Below are 22,962 nucleotides of genomic sequence, written 5' to 3' on the forward strand. Positions count from 1 at the left end.
GGGGAAAAAAATGGAAGAAAAAAATGGAGACTAGTCCATTTTTTCCCTTTGGGCTCATTTTGATTCATATTACCGAAGCGACACGGTCTGATGTCAAGAGCACTTTGATATGTGGTGGCTAATTAAAATTTGAACAAAGGAAGTTTTCAGTATACATAGATGTTTGCAAAGATGTTTGTGGAATGAGGTGAAGGACAGGTAATGGTAGAGCAAGAGAAAGTGAGCAATGGTAGAGTTTCCATGTCTTACACACCCGACTAAAATTAGGGCTCATTAATACAAGCAGAAATGAGAAGGTATGCTCAAGTCGACATCCCATTTCGCCACAAATCAAACATCTTTCCCCCCCCACGTCCCGCACACATCCTCATTAGCTTCTTAATGGAAGCGGAACTTCCACACGAGGTAATTGGCATATTTCTCGTCGTTAAACGGGTGAAAACTGTCACATGTCGGCTATTGTAAGTCAGAAAGACAGCCAGTCTAATATAGGAAAATGGATCATGAAATGTCGAGTTTAAGTCAACGCTAAAAAAGCCAATGTGGAGGAGGAAGAAAATGACTAGAATTATCTGTGGTTTGTGTCCTATATAGCAAATAGACAGACAAGATACAGACATTTACCGAGCCCTCGAGAAAATACATCCAGGAGAAGGTCAGTGGTAATGACTTGAGATCAAGTCTGTTTTTCATGGACCTAAGTTGCCGTACAGCAATAACGTGTAGCCAGTATTCAATTGCAAAATATTCAATAAAAATAAAAAAAAACCTTGGTAAATGGAAATTTTTTGTTGGGTCCAAACAATATGGATTTCTTTATGGTCGGATGACAAATACAATGTTTGGAAGACAATAAAATCTGAAATGACTGTATGTTGACATGTCAATGTGTATTAGAAAGGCAAATTTCCATGGATGTCATTGGAATACCAGTAATGATATTAATAAGCGCATTACTCATAAGTTCAAAAGTGTAAAGACTCTCTAATACATTTTGGCTGATTAGGAAAGTGCTTGACTTAAAAAATGAAAAGTCACTCATTAAATATTAATTCCCATGTTAACTTTCCTTCCCGACAGTTTCAGATTGCCAGTAGAAACTGAGCCTTTTTTTCCCTCCACTTTAGTTTAAAAACTAAACAAAGGAGCGCTCAGTTTTAGGAGCCTAGATGCCTTCTGTTCCAAACAGGTTCCTGAAGGTAATGAGCGCCGACTACAGTGTTTTGCAAAGGAAGCTTGACGTGAGTGACAAGTGAGCGCCTGGAGGCCAATTTCTACTCGACTAGTGCCGAGACCTCCTGACGCCGGGGGTCTCTTGTCCAAACTATGGGAGCCACATGCTTCTTTCAGCTATGTTTTTGATGCGTCGAGGTGAAAAAGTCATTTAGTCCCAGTAAGGTGACCTATCCTAGCAATCGAGCAAAAAAAAGTCTATGAGGCTTAAAATGGTTTGATATGCGTGTGTTCAAGCACGGTGAAGGTTATGTCTACACTTAAGAGTTATTTCCTCAGTACTGGGATTAAGGATAAAATTGCTCTTATTTTGTTCTTAGAAAGGTGACCGGCATGGACATCTCATACATTTAGGATAAAAACAATTTGTGCATATTTACAAGCATGCAGAGGTTCCAAAAATAAATTGTATTCATTTTCCAAACGGCTTATCTTGACAATAGTTGTTGGGGGTGCTGGAGCCTATCCCAGCTAACTAAAGGCACCAGGCAGGGGTAAACCCTAAATCTGTTGCCAGCCAAAAGCAGGTCATATTGACATAAATATTCTATCCATTCACCATTACCTAACCCTAACCCATTACCTCGGCGGAAGTTTTCAATCAGCTGACCATGTGCGTTTTTGGGATGTGGGAGAGTACCCTGAGAAAACCCACCCAAGCATGCAAAAGCCCACCAGAAATCTGAGGCAGACGTGCTAACCACTCTAACACCCTGGTGCCCGTTAAAAGATAATTTATTTGCAAACATTCTTTTTAAATTAAGAATTAGGGTAATTTTACCAGCAAGCAACATTTTTAACCATTTGAGATATTTAAGAAAAACGGATGAATTTTTTGTCACATTTTATGAACTAATTTTGTTATTCGTGGCGAAGTAACTTTAAAAAAATAAATACTCCAATAAAATGTCTATATTTTCCCCTTTCGCCTTGGAGTGAACATGAAAGGGTGAAGAAAACTGTCAAGCCGGAGCTGAAACTTGAGGCTATTTAGCCTGTCAGCACTTTGGGCACAGTAAATGTTTTGCAGTTCTGCTTGGTTAACTCGGTGTTTCCAGGTCAATCACAAGGCTTGACAGGGTTCATAACGACGTCTACAGCCTCAAACAACAAAAACACACACGTCCGCACGTCTGAGCGGGCCTTCTATCCTCCCACAACAATCTGGTCTTACATCATTTATCCGTTTCTGCAATCTCAAGAGAGCTATTTCTAATACACTTTTATAATGTTCTACCATAGATTGGGAATAAGTGTCACAATTGGTTCTACTCCTATTTTCTTTTAACTTTTTTCGTAGCTTACCTCAGCCATTGGGATGCCTTCAGGTGGGCGGCATTGGAGTAAGACTTCCTGTTCAAGTAACACTTCCTTTCCAAGCGGTTCTTGGTCAAAGGTTTTCCTCAAGTCTACAATACAAAAGAAAAAAAGGTAATTAATACTGGGAATAGATCAATAATTGATAATAACATAGGTCGGAGATATCTGTCCGCTGTGTTTAAATCTACTAATGGACTTTTTAGGCTATAAAATTGCTAGTGATACTTTAATCTGTTACAGAGTATACTTAGTCCCCGATATAGCTATTTTGAGTATCGGATTTAGTCACAAGATCGGTTCCAATCCAGTAGTTGTGTGTTCTCATTTAGACCGTTGTGCTTTTTGGTTGCTATAAATCAAACATCTAGGAAAGACAAATGCATTTTAAAAAACATGCTCATCAAACAAATAAAGTGGCTACTACTGCATACTTACCATTTTAAATGCATTGCAATTATTTGCACAAACCGATTCTTCTTTGCTTGCAAGTGCATTTGCTTTCAGATCAAAATGTATTCACATGTAATTCATTAACAAGAAAAATGACTGTCAAAAGTAATCTCCAAATCTCAACTTTCTTAAGGAATCAAGGCATATGGTTTGGTCTACTTCCTACAGAAAAATATACTTTGGAGGAATCATTAGTGACCCGACACGACACTGCAATTTTGTTTTAAAAATGCAATTTTACTCCAAGTCAGTGTGATCTTATAGTTTTGCCTCAAGGAGCCCCAAAACGCAAATGATAACTTCCACAATATGCCATTAAAAAGAGGGCGGGAGAGTTTTACCGCAGTCCTGTTGATGTGAAAGAGAATATTTGGAAGGAAATGTTTTCTTTATTTGTTTTCACAACACTCAAAATGGCTGTATGCTGCGAAAAAAGCTATTGGACACGCTCAGGTCACCCTATAAAATGCCTTGGGGAGCTTTCTGTTCTTCTTTTTAAATGTTTCTAATGTTTTTTTTTATCCTCTTTAAGCAATTCATCAATACACTTGGGAACTCTTTTGAATGGACGGTTTAGTGCATTGAATACAAACAAGTCAACCCACTCAATTTGCTTTCTTTTCAACTTTAGAAAGGCATCGATTCGATTTTTTTTTCATCTGCTCCTATGAAAACACTAATTGGCACTCCCTTGTAAATAATCTCCTAAATGGGTGGGCAGGTTATCAGAAGGAATTTGTGCATTTGTTGTCCTCCAGCATAAACACACACTTTAGAAATCCCTCCTCTATTGTGTCTGGAAGGCAACATAACAAGCTCAAACTTGCCAGCAAAGGCTGTGACTAAAAGGAAGTGTACTGTATATGTTCAGATGACGGGAGAAGGAGAGCAAAACAAGCTCATTTTCCTCCATTTTACACACTGAATAGTTTGGCTCTGTCATATGGGGAGTGAGGCCAGTCAAGGCTTATAATCCATTCAGGGGGAGCTAATGGGAGGGAGTCCATTGTGATTTGGGGGATAAGTTAGTGCTGGCAGGCTGCTCATCATTGGTGATAATGGGGGGTGGAACAGCGGGTGATGGCTCAGTGGGGGACCAGCAGGCATGGATTTGACTCTCTGTGTTGGAATAACAGTGGTCAAAACAGAAGGAAAGGATGGCAAAGATGCTGCCAGTTTGTGCTGAACAGATTCCAGAAAAATTAGCCCAAGTGACCTCCTTTCTTAGACCAGTTTTCCTAACCACTGTGCCATGAGAAATGGTCAGATGGGCCATGGGGAAAGTCATACAATGTATTATTCAGATAGAAAAATTAATATGAATATAATGAGACTAAAATTGAACTGGTACAAGGTTGATATCAAATTGGGATGAATGTTAAATTATGTATTATACTATAACATGACTCAAATTGTGAAACAGTCATTTTGTGGCTTATTTTTCCTCTAACATGAACCGGAAGTTGTTTGGTTTGTTTTGCGATAAAATTCATGTTTTAATTATTTATTATTATATTTAGGATTCTAAGCATCTAAGGGAAACTAATTGGCCAGAAGACATTGTCCCAGAGAAAGACAAAAAAGCCTGGAAAGAGGGACTGGTCAAAATGTTAAGATCACTACCCTGCAAGTAGCTAGAAGTAGAGCAACTCCATCTCGGCAATTCCAAAATAAAATAAGGGATGCTACAAGAAGATCTTGGAAGTTTTTTTTAGATTTTGGAAGTTGGATTTTTTTGGGGGGGATTTAGATAAATAGTTTGTATGTAGAGACATGCATTAGTAAAGGTAGCACTGTAAATGAATTAGAAGTTTGGGTCTATTCATGCAGCAGCATATGAAGTCAAGTCAGAAAATTCAAGCATCACATCCCTTAAGGTGCAATTTTGACAACAACTCCACTTTATGGTGCAACAAGATTGCCTTGATGCTGCAACTAAAACTGTTCTCTCTAGCGGAGTTTCCTCATCCTTTGATTGGCATGTTGTTTTTGAAGGAATAAAAGAGAAAATGCTCTATGGGGTGCAAACTTTGTAGGCGACAGAATGGCTTTTGTCATTTGTAACCCTTTTTACAATGCTTCAGAGGGGGTGCAGAGAACAAATCAAAATCATCCATGGGAAAAAGGCCAGGGCAAAGACACCCAAATGAAGGTCCCCTGTTTATGCTGTACCCTATATGGGGAACTAAAATAAAACATTTTCAAAGGGATATTGGAGTTCGACATTTGTGATGACATTCTAAAAACTTGCTGATGCAGTGGATTCCCCCCTGCAGGTACATTAATATAGGAGAAGCCAAATAAATTAGTGGTCTGTGAAAGTACTCACAAGCGATGCGAACGTGGGCTTTGCGACTCTTGGTAGTCCCCGCTGAGCTCCAAGCCACACACTGGCACCAGAAGTCCTCAGGCCCAAAGAGTTCTTCCACCTGCTGCCGAGTAATCTCGATACTGGCTTCTCTCACCACCAGGCCTGGAGAGATAGAAGAAAGCCAACTGTGTGAATTAACTGATGTCATATGAGTGGAATACTAATCTAATTACCAGTTTTTTGTGTTTGTTTTCAAAATGGACATCAGATTTGTGTGCATGGAGTAACGTATTTTTCGGACTGTGAATCAAACTGGAGTATAAGTCGTATTAACCAAAGAATGTGCAATTAATAAAAGAAAATATGTTGCATTTGAGTATGTACATGTCAGATTTTTTTGAGGGGTCATTTTTAATTAAATAGAAAACAAGAAAAAACATTATAAATGAAAGTTATTAAAATAGCATGGTAACATTTTAGCCTATAGTCTGAAAAACCACAACATAACATATATAAAACAGCACATGCGTACAAGTCAAGGGCCCAGCCTAAACTATTAAAAAAAGTGTGACTCATACTTTGGGGAAAAAAAAAAGATGAGCACCTGCTTCTAGCCATTATTCCATAAGCCATAAAGTTTATTTTAAGGGGCTCATTGGGGCAAATCAGGAGTGATATTCCCAAGACAATCCTTTTTGTTAACCATGTGAATAAGGATCCTCTTCTTACTGCTTTTCTGGGGTTTTTAAAAATTATAGTATCAGATAGTGCAAAAACTCTGCATAGATTAAATGAGCTATTTTGGGAATCTGCAGCCTGGAACACAATCGGCGGGTTGCAAACTAGATGTATAACCTGCGTTGCACTGCTTCTGAATTTAGGCATTGTCTGTAAAAATATCACACCTGTGATGGCTGATGTTTAATTTAAAATATCACACTTGTGCAACCTTTGACAGACAAAATTCACAGTATCTCGTGTCTCTCCTCTCTGGTCTGGATCACAAATGTAGATCTCAGGAGCACCATCTTTGTCATGGTTCAAGTGTTAACTGAATATATAGTATGTTAAGAAATCACATTATACCCAGCTAAGCAAAGACTAAAAACCACCAAGCCATCTGCGGGCCATAAATAATTAAAAACAATGACACAACCAGTTTAGCATGCTTTAAGATTAGTTGACTTTTCATCAAGGTACAGATTAAAAATAAACAGAGAATTTCCCTATAGATCACTTAAAATAGAGCTAGTTTCCTGAAATGACCTGCATAGATTGATTTATATTTTAAACATAATTAACTTCATTGCTTTGCGGTGTGCCAGGTTGAGATTTTGGGTGGGGTTTGGCTATATGGCTGGACCCAGGTCCCCATGTAAGATGACCCACCAAATACTACATAGAATTGCATTACCTGGTGGTAAGTCACTTTTACAACAGCTTTTTTTGCACACATGTGTGGAATCACATGCAGCGTGAATGTGGTTGAACGTGCAGAACAACAACAACAACAACAGGAAATCCTGAAGGAGTTCAGCTAAATTGATTGCACTCATTTCAATTTCCATAAACGAGACTAGGCTCGGGATGCAAGTGACATACTACTTCCCTGTATTATCATGTTTAGCACACTTGAGGGACCCACTGCAAGCATGACATCATATTGTGCATTTGTGACTCACGGTAAACTCAATAAGAACCTTGATCTGTGCTGTAAATTTCATTCCTAACACATCATCAGGGACATGGAAATCTGCCTGGGACACTGCGAGGCGCCAAATGTGGTGCAGTGAGGTTAAGAATAATTATGGGCCACTTGAGCTCAGCTATGACTATTTTATGCCCGCGATCTACACTCGCATTTCTGGCGTGTCACGTTTCTGGCTGAATGGGGGGGAAAAAAGCACAGGCCACTTTTCAAAATGAACATGCCATTTTAGTTCAGGTTCAGCGCTTTCACACATGTGACTTGTTCTTGCAGTCGCATCCCGGGCAGCTTAGTGCTCATGTAAAATTTACGACGAGTGCTTGGTATGACAGAGGAGCAGACGTCAGGGCTTGCTTGCAGTGTTTTGGATCTGTGAGCCTACTTAGGAGACTACCGGAGCTGGCAAAAATCTGAAATAAGGACTAACCATTAGAATTATTATTATATGCCATTTTAACAATTTAACAGTGCTTTTACTTGTGTGGCTTTTTTGTTTACTCTTTCTACTGAAGTATATCAGTGGGAAACTCACTCTTATACATCATGGAGTCGTGACCTACAGTCGTTCTTCAATGACACTTAAGTTTTGCAATTTTGTAGTTATTCAAAAATAAAATATAAATTTTCTGCAGGTGTATTTGACTTACTGGATCCTTATTTCCGTTTAATAAAAAAAAAAAACATTCACTCATTTGACATCATTTTTGCAGAAATCTAGAAGTGACACAAAGGATTAAAAAATAATAATAATTGAAATATTAATTTAAAAACAACGTTTTGGTCATGAATAAGCTGAGCAGAGTGCCTCTCGTGGGATAGCGGAGGGTGTTGAGGACGAAGGAATGTTTATATATTCTTATATTTTAATAAAAAGGTTTGTAAAAACAGGCCTGTTTATTTATCTTGATTATGATGGGAGTAATTTGAGATACCAGTGTGCCACAGAACAAATTACACTTGTATGTTTAAGTAATGAATAACTTCATTGAGCAAAATTTACCCTTTAAATTGACTTTAAAAGTAACATCAACTGCTTCATTACTTTTATCAGAATGTGTTCTTATACTATACTTTCCCTCTTGTGTCCCGATGACAGACATTATGCTTGACTTTTGAGTGATGCATGTTTGAAATTGTAACAAAACAAAAACGGCCTTCCATGTAAATCCCGAGTTACACAACAAAACAGCATTTTACCCTCCGTGAATGTATTCATTCTGTCAAAAATGCTAATGTATTTTGCGCTCTGTTGTCGAGGGTTACCTGCCTACTAATCAACATGCACACACTCCCTCAGAATGCCGATTTGTGGTTGTGTTTGAAATTATGCCTTTAGCTGACCCTATTTATTCTACCAAACATGGAAAAAAAATCTAATCGCAGAGCTGATTTGATTGGCGGCTGCAAATGTTTATGAATAATAAAGATGTTAGATGAGATAACGATTACGCCAATGAAAAGATTATGCATTGGTAAAATTTTAGAAAAACCACATTATTTTTTACATTATACATTGTTTTTTTAATACAATATACTATAGAAGGGCATTTTCCTTTATTACCTATTGGCTGCCGTTGGCAGCTAATACTTTCCTTTCACCCTCCCTATTCAAACTGATTAGACATGAACAGCCCTCAACTTAGTTTTGTTGGGTTTTGGACAAGGCTGGAACAGAATAATAGCATTTTCATCTTCCATTTTCCATTTTAAAATGATGATGGTACTACCATAACCTCCTCACAGTTGGTAACAGTACAGTTCTAGCGTGTTCTTAAGGGCACTCCACGGCCTCCTCTATTCACTCGTCAAGATGAAATAAATAAATAAAAATACAAATGAAAAAATATTGACGACAGCCTGGACACTAATTACTCAACAAATAACAAGTATGTCATGACACACCAATTCCCTGGACCAATTTAAATGGAAAAAAAACCCTCACGCTTCACTATGGTAACCAGCTCAAACGGGGGTGACTCGTACACTGTCTGCTGTGTAATTGCATTTTAAATCACAGGCCAAGTTAATACTCCACTGTTGAGAGCTGCTGAGAGGCAGAAGAAGAAAAAAAACACAATTTCTAGCTTGGTTCAGAGAAGATATATACTGGCTTTTCCCAGTGGTGTCCACTAAGTTGAGCACATTCCGTTTGGTCACTTGGTCACCAAAGATTTTGCTGCTGCTGTATTTTTTTTTGGAGGGCCATGTTTAATGTAGGGGAGCACCCCAAGAGGCAATGCCGAGAATGCAAGTTCATTCCAAGTAGCAATTGTTCAAAAAATAAATAAAAAACGTCTGTTTGTCAAAATGGGTCATTCTAAACATGGAGAGCAATTTTCCCTTCATATTTTGTTCATTCTATTCTAAACTTCGGAGCAATTTCCCTTTTATATTTTTTACAATAGGTATAATAAAATAGAAACAAAAAAAGAAAAGGAGAAAACAAAGAAAATGTGCTTAAAAATGTGTTTTTAAAGTCGGGAGTACTACTAAGATATCATTTGTTATACCTTCAGGTTTATATATGAAAATAGTGCTAGATTCTGTGTTTTATGATTAATTTCATTTTCAACACTCAGGTCACGGGGGTGCTGGAGCCTATCCCAGCAGACTTGAGGCAAAATGCAGACGGCACTAGACTGTCAGTAATAGAGCATTATTGTAATTGAATAAATTTGATTTTCCAACACTACTCTTGATAGCAAATGTAAAAAAGAATGTCAATATTCTCCTTGCCAATTAATTAGCTGCCATTGATGACAATTAATTCACAGCAGAAGGTTTGGACGTCTATTATCGTCAATGACACAGAGAATTAATAAAAAAACTCATTTATTTTATATTGAAAGTAATTTTTTAGTATTGATATTATTGAGTTAGTATTTTAGCACTTGTAAGATATTTTTTTGGATAATTTGGCTTCATCAGAAACTGACAGGTTAAATAGGACGTTGTGTAGGAGCGAAATTACTAGATTTTTTAAAATTAAATGATTGCATAACAAGAAAATTTGTAACCATTCAACAGAATGATTTAAATATGCAATCAGATCAATGTAAGGATGATTTTACTTGATTAAAAAAATGGTATCTACAAGGTCATTTAAGTGTGCATTTATACATTTCATTGAGGTGAAAATAGCAATGATTTATTTGTATAAGTGCAATGGAACATAACTAGTGTTCAACCTTGCTTGCCTCACTTTTTAGAGCACTTAAGTGACGACGGGTACCAGTTAGTGGTCAAATCTGCAGACATTTGACCCGTAAATTATACTTACTCATCTCTGCAATGTGTGTGCCAACTTCAGAGCGAGGTAAGTGGTGGTACTGAATTTGGGTGTGTGTTTTATGTGTTTTCATTGGGGAGGATAGGGAGGGGGGGAATGAGAGCATGAAAAAAGAATGAATTTCCTGACAGCAAGTAGACTGCTGTGTGGTAGGATGTCAGTGTGGAGAAAAGTGGTCTGTTTTTCCGCCTTGATGGCTGTTTTTCTTATAGCAGAACACTTAAAAACAAACGTCCCGAAAAATACATTTAAACACCCTCCATGCAATAGTAATAGTACCACAAAGTGAAAGATTTCATGCTATAAGGAAAACATGCATCAATGCTTTGCATACTGGCTGCAACACATTGAAAATGTGATATCTCAGGTGTGTCTTATAGATTCAAACTATAAAAATGACTTAAAATGTGGAATAGCATAACAATCAGTGAAAATAAGATTGCTATTTCGATGCAATATAAGATGGATGGATGTAGTGACTAATAAGATTGAATTTTCAATGAAGGAAACCCTCTTTTCCCCAAAAATAGGGGGATTACTTTAGTCAATACAAGCCTTGAATCATGTCATTTTAAAGAATTGAGGTTTCATTGACATTCTGAGAGATGTAATGCTAGTTTTTTTTCTCACCAGAGTTCTCGTCCACACGCTCCTCCACTGTGTGCTCCTTCTGGTGCACCCACTCGCTGTTGCACTTGAAGTAGATCTGCGTAGCTGGCGTGGCCTTGCAGTAGAGGTTCACCGGCTTGTTCTTGACAATGTAGGCTTCATCGGGTTCCATCAGAAACACAGGCAGTGGCTCAGGCGGGTCAGAGGGGAAGGTTTCTGGTAGCTCACTGAGGCCTATGAAGTCATCATCCACTAAGAGAGAAAGAAAGATAACAGTAAGAAGAGCTAGAAGCAAATATAACAAAATATGGTTGCTACGGTCTACTGATTTTTGTTCAAATGTTTGAAAGTAGGAAACAAACCTGGGCTAGTGGATCGTGGCCTGTGTTCAGACTGATCAACCACAAACATTTTGACCAATGAAACAGGAAACAGGTGACTGCAATCTAATGATTGCACTTGCAGGATACCACATTGGTTGAAACTATTGAAACTAAAATCCATTGCGCCCCTATGTGGAATAATTGGTAACAGAAAATAAAGAAGAAAATATTTCTGAAATTGCAATGCTTTAAAACTACAAAAAAAATAATAATAATAAAAACTGCATGCATGTACATGCATGCAGTTTTTATTTATGTATTTATGTATGTATTTATTTATGTAAGATGTGGCTCTTTGACTCACATTTTAATATTTTGCATTTTTGTGTCTGACTTGTTTGCCACCCCTGGTGTAGTGGTTAATTAATCTGAGATGTGTGGGGCTATGTGTGGGATTGATTACTCCTCGGTGGCGGTGTGATTGCGAGTGCAAAGGATTATCTGTCTCTGTATGCCCTGCAACTGACTGGCGACCAGTCTAGAATATAGTTTGCCTTTTGCCCAAAGTCAGCTGGGAGAGGCTCTATCATTGAAGATGAATGAATGAGTGAGATTTGCACTATTGAAAAGAAAGTTTTCTACATTTCTTTTGACCTCTCAGCAACCTGAGAAGTGCCGTTATAGGCTGAATTTGATCTTATTGTGTGGGCCACATATAAGGATATTTTCATCATTTGCTACGGGCCATAAAAAACTGGGTAGCGGGCCGGAGTTGTGCCGTAATTTGGACACACCTGCTGTAGACGCAACCATTTCCTGAAGCATGCATTTGTGTCATAGGCGGGATTGAGAGAAAATGTGTGTTGTTTCAAGAGTTTACAGATGGACTAATGAATCGAAGTTACAAACGGATCGGTGTATATCGCCCAGTTTCGCTTTTGCTTTCCTTCACCGTGCTTTTTTTTTTTGTGTCGCTGGCTCCCACCCACATACACACATACGCACAAAAGATCTGATGACCTGAGGCTCCTGGCCCGCTTTGTGCCATTCTTCCAATACTTCTGCAGTCGATAGATACGCTTCCTCGTAATTACAACTCTCTTTCATCTCCGTGTCATGAAGTGAGCAGACGGCGCCGCAAACAAGAACCAACGCTCACAGCGGCAGCAAACGCCAAAATCTGCGTGCATGAAAACTTTTGCTTTGAAGAAGAGTAGAAGGAGGGGAGGCCTATTTGTCACCCCGCCCTCCCCCTCCATTTGCCACTTCCAGAATGGTTCTATTCTTACCGTTGATCCGGTAACGTATCAATAATTCACTGGCTAATAGAATGGCTGATGGTTGGGTAGAACAAAAGGTTTCCACCCCATAAGTCGACACAGTACGTTTGTTTTCTTCAGTTAATCGAACAATTTAGAGCAAGGGTGTCAGACTCGATTTCACCTGGGCCAGACCATTTTAGATATAATATTTAGATTTTTTTAAAAAAATCAGATTTAAAGAACTGGATTAAAATCCCCGAATATTCCGTTTTTTATAGATCTAAAACAATGTTTATTTTAGCTTTTTTATATATATTTTTAGATTTTAAAAAATGATTTTTGAACTAAAAACACAAAAAAATGATTGAAAAATTACAATTATGGATTTAAAAGTGGGTAAATCAGGAAATGTAATATATATTTATACTCTTTATTTTAATTTGATCCTAAAACAGAAAGTCATCACTCATGATTTACTTTCCCAGGCCACACACTTTGACAAACCAGGTTTTGAGACCTGAGGAATTGCCTCTTTGTGCCAATGAAATTGCAAGTCAAACTGCCAAAGTACTGTTAACTCTAGTCTAAAACCTTCAGAATTTCTCTCTCAAATAGGAGTACATAACTTCGCCTGTCTGTGTGAACTTGAATGTTTTTGAAAGTGACTACAGAGTTTTTACCTGCTTGTTCCTGCACCCGCCATTAGGTTGAAAATAGTTTCGGGGAGGACAGAAATCAAGGGAAAAAAAACAGGGTTTATCAGTGCATCAGTAATTCATCTATGCCCTTGTGTCCCCCACCTCCCTGTCCTGTGTGGACATGCTGGAGCCTTGGTGTCTGACAGAGGTTGCCTCCTGGTTGCCTTTGCGGCACTGAATAATCTCTCCCTCAGCTAGATATCGCCCTGTGATGTCTTTCTAATGTTATCTCTGCCTCCATATTTTACAATGTGACAAATTCAACAATTTTTTCCACATATTTTTGGTATAGTTGAGTGGACATTGGCTTGTTTCTTCAGGTTTACGTGCCTTGGGCAACAGGGAGCAATATAAAAGAGATATATAAATATAGATGAGAGAAAAATAGACCTACAGTAAGGTACAGTAATATGAAGCATAATGTTGTTTTAGTTTCTGATTATTTTATTTGCGAGAGAGATTTCTCATCATAACGAAACTGTACCAGTGTTAACTTGGAAATACAAACTTTGAGTTTGATTGCTTTGCTCTAAACGAATCATATCTAAGTGTAAATCTTGCTGCTGTTGTGTCCTTATTACATTTAAGAATTCATTTTGTTCTTTGGAATATTTCCACCACAGCAGAAATCAACAAGGCATTTCAAAGTCGTTTCCTTTTATTTTCTGTGTTGCCTTTGATTAAAATGCAATATGGATTTTTGAATTAAGTATTGGGTGTCTTGATTTTAATCTTTGTGCTGCTAAATTGTTTTTATATTGAGGCTTTGAAATTTTAATCAAACATGCCCTTGAAGCTTCTTTTTTATTCCAATTGTATTACGTTGCATAATCAGGGAGTTTTGCTAATTCCCACTGGAAGTCAAATTAGGGAATAATTTAGTGGGTAAATGAAATATTTGTTTAAATGGACAATCAAGCTTGTAATTGTGATTAAATTAATTTAAATGTCATGATGTATAAATTCATTAAAATGCTTGTTGAATATAAGAATGATAAACAAGAGGTTAAAACATATTGGAATGGATAAAAAGATAATGAAAAAGATAGCTAATGCTTTGAAGCCATTTGAAAATAACTGAATAACCCATCTTTGCTAGTCTATCCTAAACAAAGGAAATAATTTATTGTTCCAAATAAAGTATTGGGTTGTTCATCTTATTTTGTACTGCGATTGGCTGCCAACCAATCAAGGGTATTCCCGGCCTATTCCCTGTAGTTTGCTGGGATAAAATCCTTCATCCCTACAACTCTTGTGAGGATTTACGGAACGGAAAATGAATGGATGTACTTATAAAATAAATACAATAAAAAAATACATTAAAACAATTTACACACAGACGGGGGCACACATACAATCTTACTCTAAACATGTCTTACCCTAAACAATTCAGAACCCAAATAGAGTCTCCAGCTGGGTGCTTAAACCAACAACAAGGTTTTTTAGGTTGGTGTTTTTTTACCAGGCAATGTTTTGATAGATTGTGATATAGAAGAGTATGAGGTGCTTTACAGCTGAGTGGTCAAGCAGAATAATAAACCACTCACCTGTCATGTCAAGCATAAATAGACTGCCTATCGACTCTAATAAATTGGCCGAGAGCACATATTTCCATTATATTGAGTGAACTTAAATCAATGCTAACGACTTCCCACTGGGCGATGCTGGTTCGTATTGGGTTAAATAAAGACCCGTTCATCCTATACGAGTGTCGATCAATAAGCGCCGAGTCTTTAACGCTGAGCGCCAAAGGAAGAAGGTACCTAAATAAGAAGCATCTTATTTCCATTCAGCTTTCTGCAGCTGAGCGCTTCATCGCCACCAATATTTACACACGTTATCTGGTGGACCGAGGCTAACGGTTGGCTGCGTCAGGGCAATTCATTAGTTCCCGTTAGTGGACGGCGACCACTTCAGAACCCGCCCCACCTGACACCTTTTACTCTCCAGGGAGGGGGTAGCCTGGTAGTTGGAGACGAGTGGTTAGCTGTCACATGCTTGTGGCATGAACATGCCAATGGATTCACTCATGTGGGACCGTGGGTCAAAGAAGAACCCAAAAAAAGGAGCAAAATCGTGTTTAAAATGTCCACACACACACAAAAACACAAAGGATTCCTCTACTTAGTAATACAATTATTTCTTCTCTCCCTTAAATTCTTTATGGCTGCACAATAAACCACATTTTCTCATTTTAAAGAGGAAAAGGAGATTATAGCAGCCATGAAAAAGGGAGTTTCTCCAAGTTAGAAAATCAAATATTTGTGTGAAGAACCTTATGAGGAAAAGCAATGCACTAGCCCAGAACGAGCACCCCTGGTTCATTTGATGGAAAAGGGGTACTACTGTCTTCATGATTGAATGTAGATTTAAATCTTTGAGCTACTGCTTCCTTTTTGAACCATTTCTTCCCATCATGTATCCTATTCGCTCTCCAGCAATTAGGACCTTTCAATCTGACGTCTTCTTGAACTCCCCTAGTTCCCTCCTGGATGAAAAGCTATTTCAGTGGCTTATTTGAGAATGATTCTGATACTTAGTGGTGGGGCTCCTTCAGAGTGAATAGTGAATGGAGGCCAGGGATGAAGAGAGAAAAAAAATTAAGAAGAAAGCATAAGGGAAGAAGAGAAAAAGCTCGGGAGGAGTTGCTACTCCCTGAGGCATGGCTGTGATGGGTGAGCTGTCAAACGGCCCATTGTCCAAATTACCTAGCAAGCACCGTGTCACCACCCGGGACTAATTTACGATACTTTCCGGGCGGAGTCTTTAAGAGAGAAGGGGAAAAGATGTAGGTAAAGGGGCGGGAGGGTTCATCACACCTGTCACAGAAGGCACTCAAACACAATAGAATTTCCAATTTAATCCACACAGGGTTTTGGTGTATATTCCTTTTAAGCCCCGGGTTCTCTATAGCAGGTGTCGATACAAATATGTGATGTGTCACCACTGACTGTCACGGAGCCCCCAGGAGCTCCAATGAGAAGCTTAAGTTGGGTTTACTCGGTGTCATTACTGTGCCCTTCTGAGACTATCGCACATCAACCTTGACCTGGTAATGACTGCTGGGGCATAGAAGTGAGAATTTTGGGGAGAGAGTAGGGGCTCACACTTCAAAATCCACCCTGAGAATTTTTGGGGAGAGAGGAGGGGCTCACACTTTAAAATCCTCTCTGTACTTTGAAGCAATGAGTGCACTTTTGTTATCTGGCTAGGATTGATGACTGAAATAAAAAAAAAACACATCTAAAGCACCGTGTCAATATTTTGATCAACTTTCTGCAACCAAGGAGAATAACAGCTCTATCACTAGCAAGGTACAAAGGCTTGGTGGAAACAACCAAAGCTGCTGTGCACAGACCGACTAAGCCTAATTCGGAAGTGGGCGTTTTCCACTGAGCTACTGCTAGGAGAGTTCAGCATTAGGTCATCTGAAAGGGTCTTACATAGAACCTACTATTAGTGCTTCATCACACAATATACCATCCAATGTTTTTATATAAATATATATGTTGATAAATGCTGCTCACTTGACAAACACTTATCTGGTCATCCTGGAAGGATACGTGTCATGATATCCTCAGGTTAGAATGTTATCTTAAAATGTATGCTGCCAATGCAGCACAAATATTTTTTGTTTTTAAAAATATGGTATGTCATTGGTCTCATTTCTGTTGCCATAACTCGCAATCAAATCTATGTAGATTTATGCATACTGTACTTAGGCAGTGAACTTGACTTACTCATCGACATTATCATTTAAACTTGTATCTGAAAGCTTCAATGTACAAGAAAATCAAAAATCCCAATTAATCTTCCAGTTAAATACTTAACTCAACATTTCGTCAATCATCCAGTATTGTCCTCTTGACATTTACTGCGGCCCTGAGAAAAAAAAGTATAAAAAAGTGCCTAAAGAGTACGCCGCAAGTGCAAGAATGTCTTCGTATACGTTAGTGTGCGCGTGGATGGGTATGTGTGATGGCTGAATTCATGTGGCATTGCGGATGTAAGGCAGATTCATGAATCTTAGCCTCGGGATCAGTATATGGGGAGAAAGAGCCCTAATGGCACTGATAATAAAACACGACTGCAGCCAGAATAGTGTATAATATGCATCACTGTATACCAGGCCCTTAGGCTATTCATATAGTACTGTATACACACACACTGTGCTGTCATAGTCAGACATACATATGCATAATAAACACCCACGCACTTACACACATGCATATAGAAATAAAAATATGCAGATCGGAACCTATCTGAGCTAACTATGGGCAGTAGGCATGGTGGGAACACCCTGAATTGGTTGGCATCCAATTGGATGGGGCACAAAAAGATAAACAACCATTCAGGAGAATACTCTAGTTTATTCTATAGACTCTAACACACGGCAGTAAACAGTGTTGTTCCTGAACTGAAATGAGAAAATGGTAAAACATGCAACAAGTGGACAAAGGGGAAACATTTCTACGCTGCTAGACTCGACTGCCATCGTTGTGGGAGTCGTGTTCCACACGTGTACACAATATTACCAGTTCACATCATCAAAGTCTATCCACATTGAAAGCAATTCATAACATCATTTTGAATCCTATCAACAGCAATGTTAGTTATGGGTCTTTAACTCTGGTAACATCTCGACAGTGTTGCATAAACTCCCCCCCTGTTGTATAACATGATTAATTCTCGACTCTCCGCCTATCTGATTTGGAGCCCCATTGCCAAGTTCCTGTATAGACTGCTTAAACTGATTATATGCTATCACATCAGATGGCCTTTTAAATGCTCTGCTAAACTTGTAATAACTATTTTACATGTTTAATAGTAAGAGTGCAGGCCAGCCTGAGTGCAGCTTGCATTAAATATTGTTTCCCACTCTACTACAAATTAAACATTTACATTTTTTTGTATGGCATATTTAAAAAGGGCATGTTCAGCCTTTTTAATTAACTAATACTATTTAAAAAAAATTAAGGTCGCATGAATTAAGACCGCTCAGCTCCCTAAATGTATCATCAGCCCAGAGACATGCAAGCTTTCTACTGGCAATATTTGAACTTAGATGCAAAGTAGTTGTAGTTAATTAATCAGCACTTTGAGAAAAGAACACATGTATATAAATACATATCCCAATATTTTTTTATATTTTTGTCTGAGACCAAATTAGAAAGATTATTAGACAGGCTCTACTGTTCTCAATGGTGCTCATATACAGTAAAACAAGGGTGTCAGACTCAGGTTGGTTCGCGGGCCGCATTAACGTCAACTCAATTTTATGTGGGCTGGACCATTTCAGATATAATATTTAGATTTTTTTTTTATGAATTCACACAAAATCATGCAGTGGACCAGATTTGGCCCCCGGGCCGCCACTTTGACAGATGTGCAATAAACTATTAAATCGATGGTGTGTTTTGTCTCTTCTATTTAGCAGCTAATACAAACGTGCACGTTTGGAATGCAGCATGAAGATGCCACTTTTGCTGACAAATGTCTGGCAATTCCTCTCAGCACAATAGCAGCCACATCTCATGTGTGCATGGGGGTGTGGGGATGGGCATGCACTACCTCAGCCCTCAGATGGACTGGGGGACTGCCCAGGGTCCCAGGGCACAGACTTTGTCCCAACGGACAAAACCCCAGGTGGGAAAGGGGGGTTGCCACCCCTTTTCTGGTTTGCCCGACAGCTCCTGTGCAGCTGTTCTATTCTCCACATGACTAACGCTACAGTGGGTACATGCATGATTAGGTTATCACTAGGCACATACTGGTATATGATTATTGGTTCGAAAAATAGCCACTAAATAGGTAGAGAACTATTCATGCTCACACTCCTGCCTAGGGGCAATTTAGTGTGTTCACTAAGCCATGTATGTGTTGGGGATGTGGGAGGATACTGAAGAACCCGGAGAAAACCCACAACGCCCAAGGAGAACATGCAAACTCTCTAGACAGTAAGGTATCGAACCCACGACCCCAGAACTAAAAGGCCGACACGCAAACCAATTGTCCATTGGCCCAAATACAACGTAACATATTAGAAGACAAGTAAACTACAAAAAAAAATCGTTTCCATAAATGTTTAAAAACAAAGAGTTTTTAAAGATGATATGCAATGCATGTACTAAATTAAATTAACATGAACTAAAGTATACATTGTCACGATTTCAGGTTACATTGTTGGCAAAAGATCAACTTTAAGAGTTGCTAGAGTGAATCTTATTTATTATAACACAGTTTATCCTTAAAGGAGGAGAAGAGTGAAAAGACATCACACCTGTTAATGCAATGCTTTAGAGCCACTGGAGTAGTTTGGAACTGTATCTGTGTGTGTGTGTGTGTGTGTGTGTGTGTGTGTGTGTGTGTGTGTGTGTGTGTGTGTGTGTGTGTGTGTGTGTGTGTGTGTGTGTGTGTGTGTGTGTGTGTGTGTGTGTGTGCGTGTGTGTGTGCGGAGGCGGTGTGTGTGTGCAAGGGCGTGACTGCATTAGGGAATCACACACTCAACTTCACTCACCAGGGGACCACTGTCAGCCTGTGATTTCGCCCGGGTCCCTCCAAGTCAGTGAAATAGGTCAACCACATATAATGGCGGGGCAATGACAAGCAAGTATGGCACCCCCTTCCACCACCAACTCTGCTATACTCCCTCCCTCCTTCACCCCTCCCTCCCCAAGGTGGATGCAGCCACAACATGTCCACCTCGCAGCCACAACAACCATTTTCAAAGCTATGCTTGAGCGGAGTGGAGCAAAAGGATACATGTTGGCGTAAGATGAAGACCGGTCAAAAAATGTTTTAGCTGTATGTTTGCTTTATTGATTATTGGAAACAAGTGACCCACTTTTTGCTTTCTGTGTCTTATTAAAGCTGATCAAAAAGAACAACAACCTGGCATCATTTACTTTCTCATCTCTCAAGAATTCATTCGTAACCATGACGGGTACCGTGTCATGATTAGGATAGTGTCATAAGATGCATTTGACTAAAGATTAATCTGCATAATGTAACTAAAATGTAATTAATATATATTGATTTGGTAAGCATAATCAAATAAATATTGCTGAACATGCAAAACCTTGATTACAATAGTCCTATTTAGATATGCAATTTAATTAAAAATAATGTTTTTTTTATTGACTTGAAATTAGACTAGCAATTATTTTTACTCATTTTAAAAATATTTTTAATATTTGTTATAGTAAATAACTAAAAAACTAAATGCATGCATTAAATTCATGCATTCATTAATTTCCTTTACCCCAAACCCTCACAAAGGTTGCAGGGGGTGCTTGAGCCTATCCCAGCTAACTACAGGCAACAAGGTGAAGATACCCTAAATTGGTGGCCAGCCAATCACAGAGCACAATGACAACAAACAACCATTCGCACCGACACTCATATTTTGGGGCAATTTAGAGTGTTCAACCAGCCTAGAATGTGGGAGGAAACCGGAATACCCGGAGAAAAAAACCCACTAGTCCTGGGAAGAACATGCAAACTCCACCCAGAAAGGTCAAAAGTCACCTGGGATATTTATAAAATAAATTGAATTGTGGCAGAATTTGTAACATCAACAAATATTGAATTGTTCAAAAAATGGCTATCCTACCACCATGAAACTGGTCATTTAGACCGCAGCTCTAGTTGTGTTGTTCGATTTAGTTTTGTCAAATTCCTTCAAATTTTTCATTCTGACATTCACAACAATTCCTGTCAATGGGGGATGTTTGAAACCCCTGAGCCAGTCATCCGCCCCTTTGCCAGATATCTGATTTTTGCCTGTGATCCGCCAAGTTCGCAGGCTTCTGAAGGGCTTTTCCGCACCACTGAACTCTGTCTCCAAACCAGGTGCTGAAAACAACACGAGCCGATGAGTATTCCAAATAAAAAAATCAAACGGAGTGACAGGCTCACTTCTTTGGATTCTTAAGACTCAAAACAAACCATCTCTTCCACGGCAATGTCATGCAGCTGGAGGATTACAAGATTTTGACAATTACAATGCATCAATTCACGCTGATAACGCTTCATCGCGCTTCAGGGTGTTGGCGAGACTTCGATGTGTTCTTTGGAACAAGGCAAAATTGGAATGACAGATAAAAGAGCATCAATGTCTAGCAAGTAGAACTCGGAATGTTTCAAAGGATCGTTTCCTATTAACCAATTATCTCTACAACAAGAAGCGATATAATTAAAGGGTTGTCAAATTTGTGCGTTATAACTTTTTCAAAAAATAAAACCTTAAAAATGTCTGCTGGTCTTGCTTTATTAATAGTATTATTAATATTGGGTATATTATAGTTTGGTAGATATTTTGTATTTCTATGGTAAATGGAATACATATTTTTTACAACCATCTATCCAACTTTGCTCCAATTTTGTATTATGTTCATAAAACTAAAGAGAAAAACTATGTTTAATAAATGTGTTTATTAGTAATACAAAGTACTATTGGTCACCTGATAGTGGTTCTTCCTCCTGACTTCTTCTGGTTGACTGTTTCATGTTTATATATAAATATTATTATTCCAGTTATATTATTTTCTATCGTTTTGTATTCAACAATTTAGGAAATTGTTGTTTTAGCAATTGTAGTATTACAATATATGTTTACACATTTATACAGTATAATTCTGTTTATTTGTATCAATTCATTTCATGTGTGTGTGTGTGTGTTGTGTTTGGGATGTTTCATTTTAATCACTTTTGTTGCCCTGGATTTTTAAAATAGGTCACCAATAATCCCAAACAGTGAAGAAAAGAACCGATAACGGTGACATTTAAAGTCGCTTTCTTTAAGTCACTAATTACTTGAAAAAATGACAACAGAGTGACCTTGATTCACTTAAGCTTGAAGCAAAAATAATAGTACGAAATATATCATCTGTTTCAAGGTCATGCTACAATTCCATAAACATCATGTAAAGAAAACGGCTTTTTATCTATAGTTAACAGATTAAAAAAGACTCATTCTTTGCATTATTACAAGTGTGAAACATGAGTTCTAATTGTGAGATGAACTAAACTAATTATTTTCATAACTGTCATTCAGCTCTATGCATGAGGCCTCAGTGCAACAAGCACAATTCATAAGTGAACTCGAATAAGTGACAAGAAAATATAAATCGGTTATGTCAGATTGTAAAAATAAAATGAAGTCACTGAATCTTAAAACAGTTTCTAAATATATCTGCCAACCGTCATGCCATGTGTGTGCTGTTTCATAAATATAAAGGCATTGGTTCATAACAACTCGTATTAGCATAGCAATGATTGCAGCTTTGAAAACATGTTGATGACAGTGAATATGTTAATTAAAAAGAACGATGCAAGAAAGGGAGTGGCCCTGCGGAAACACTGGGTTACCCTTCAACACAATGGATTTTAATCCATGTATGTATAATTCATAGAGGTGAAAAATATTCCTACTGTGCAAATGGTGGATTAAAAAAAAAGGAATAAAAATGTTATTAAATGCACTTGTCTTTGTTTGTGGCGAAGCATCAGGAAAATGAAGCGTGTTGGATTTAGACAAAATAAGACATAAAGTAGGCAAAAATCATTCACATTGCACAAAAAGGAACAGTTTTTTTTGCATGGTTTCTAACAAACCCAGGAAAAGAAGAGGGGGACAAACCCTTTTCTCCCTTTCAGAGTACCTCAAGAGGAACATATGTTTCCGGGAGCACCATCAAATATGTTTTCAGAGCGGGCCAAACGCTTTTAATTAGCCACGGTTCTATTTGTTTTCATTTG

General features: G+C 38.3%; 1 protein-coding gene across 4 annotated transcripts in view; it reads right to left on the reverse strand.

Moving 5' to 3' along the window:
- unc5cb (unc-5 netrin receptor Cb) overlaps positions 1-22,962 on the reverse strand; it is a 137,849-nt gene that overhangs the window by 24,466 nt on the left and 90,421 nt on the right. For 2 of the 4 annotated variants that reach the window (XM_077738157.1, XM_077738159.1), the window contains 3 exons: positions 10,942-11,172; positions 5,333-5,476; positions 2,539-2,642 (listed from right to left, as the gene is read on the reverse strand). In XM_077738157.1, coding sequence (XP_077594283.1) covers positions 2,539-2,642; positions 5,333-5,476; positions 10,942-11,172 — 479 coding nt within the window. Of the gene's footprint in view, positions 1-2,538; positions 2,643-5,332; positions 5,477-10,941; positions 11,173-11,282; positions 11,446-22,962 lie in introns of those variants that run through there. The other 2 variants (XM_077738156.1, XM_077738160.1) reach the window with 2 other exon arrangements.

This window comes from Stigmatopora nigra, chromosome 17 (assembly GCF_051989575.1).
Source record: "Stigmatopora nigra isolate UIUO_SnigA chromosome 17, RoL_Snig_1.1, whole genome shotgun sequence".
NCBI lineage: Eukaryota > Metazoa > Chordata > Actinopteri > Syngnathiformes > Syngnathidae > Stigmatopora > Stigmatopora nigra.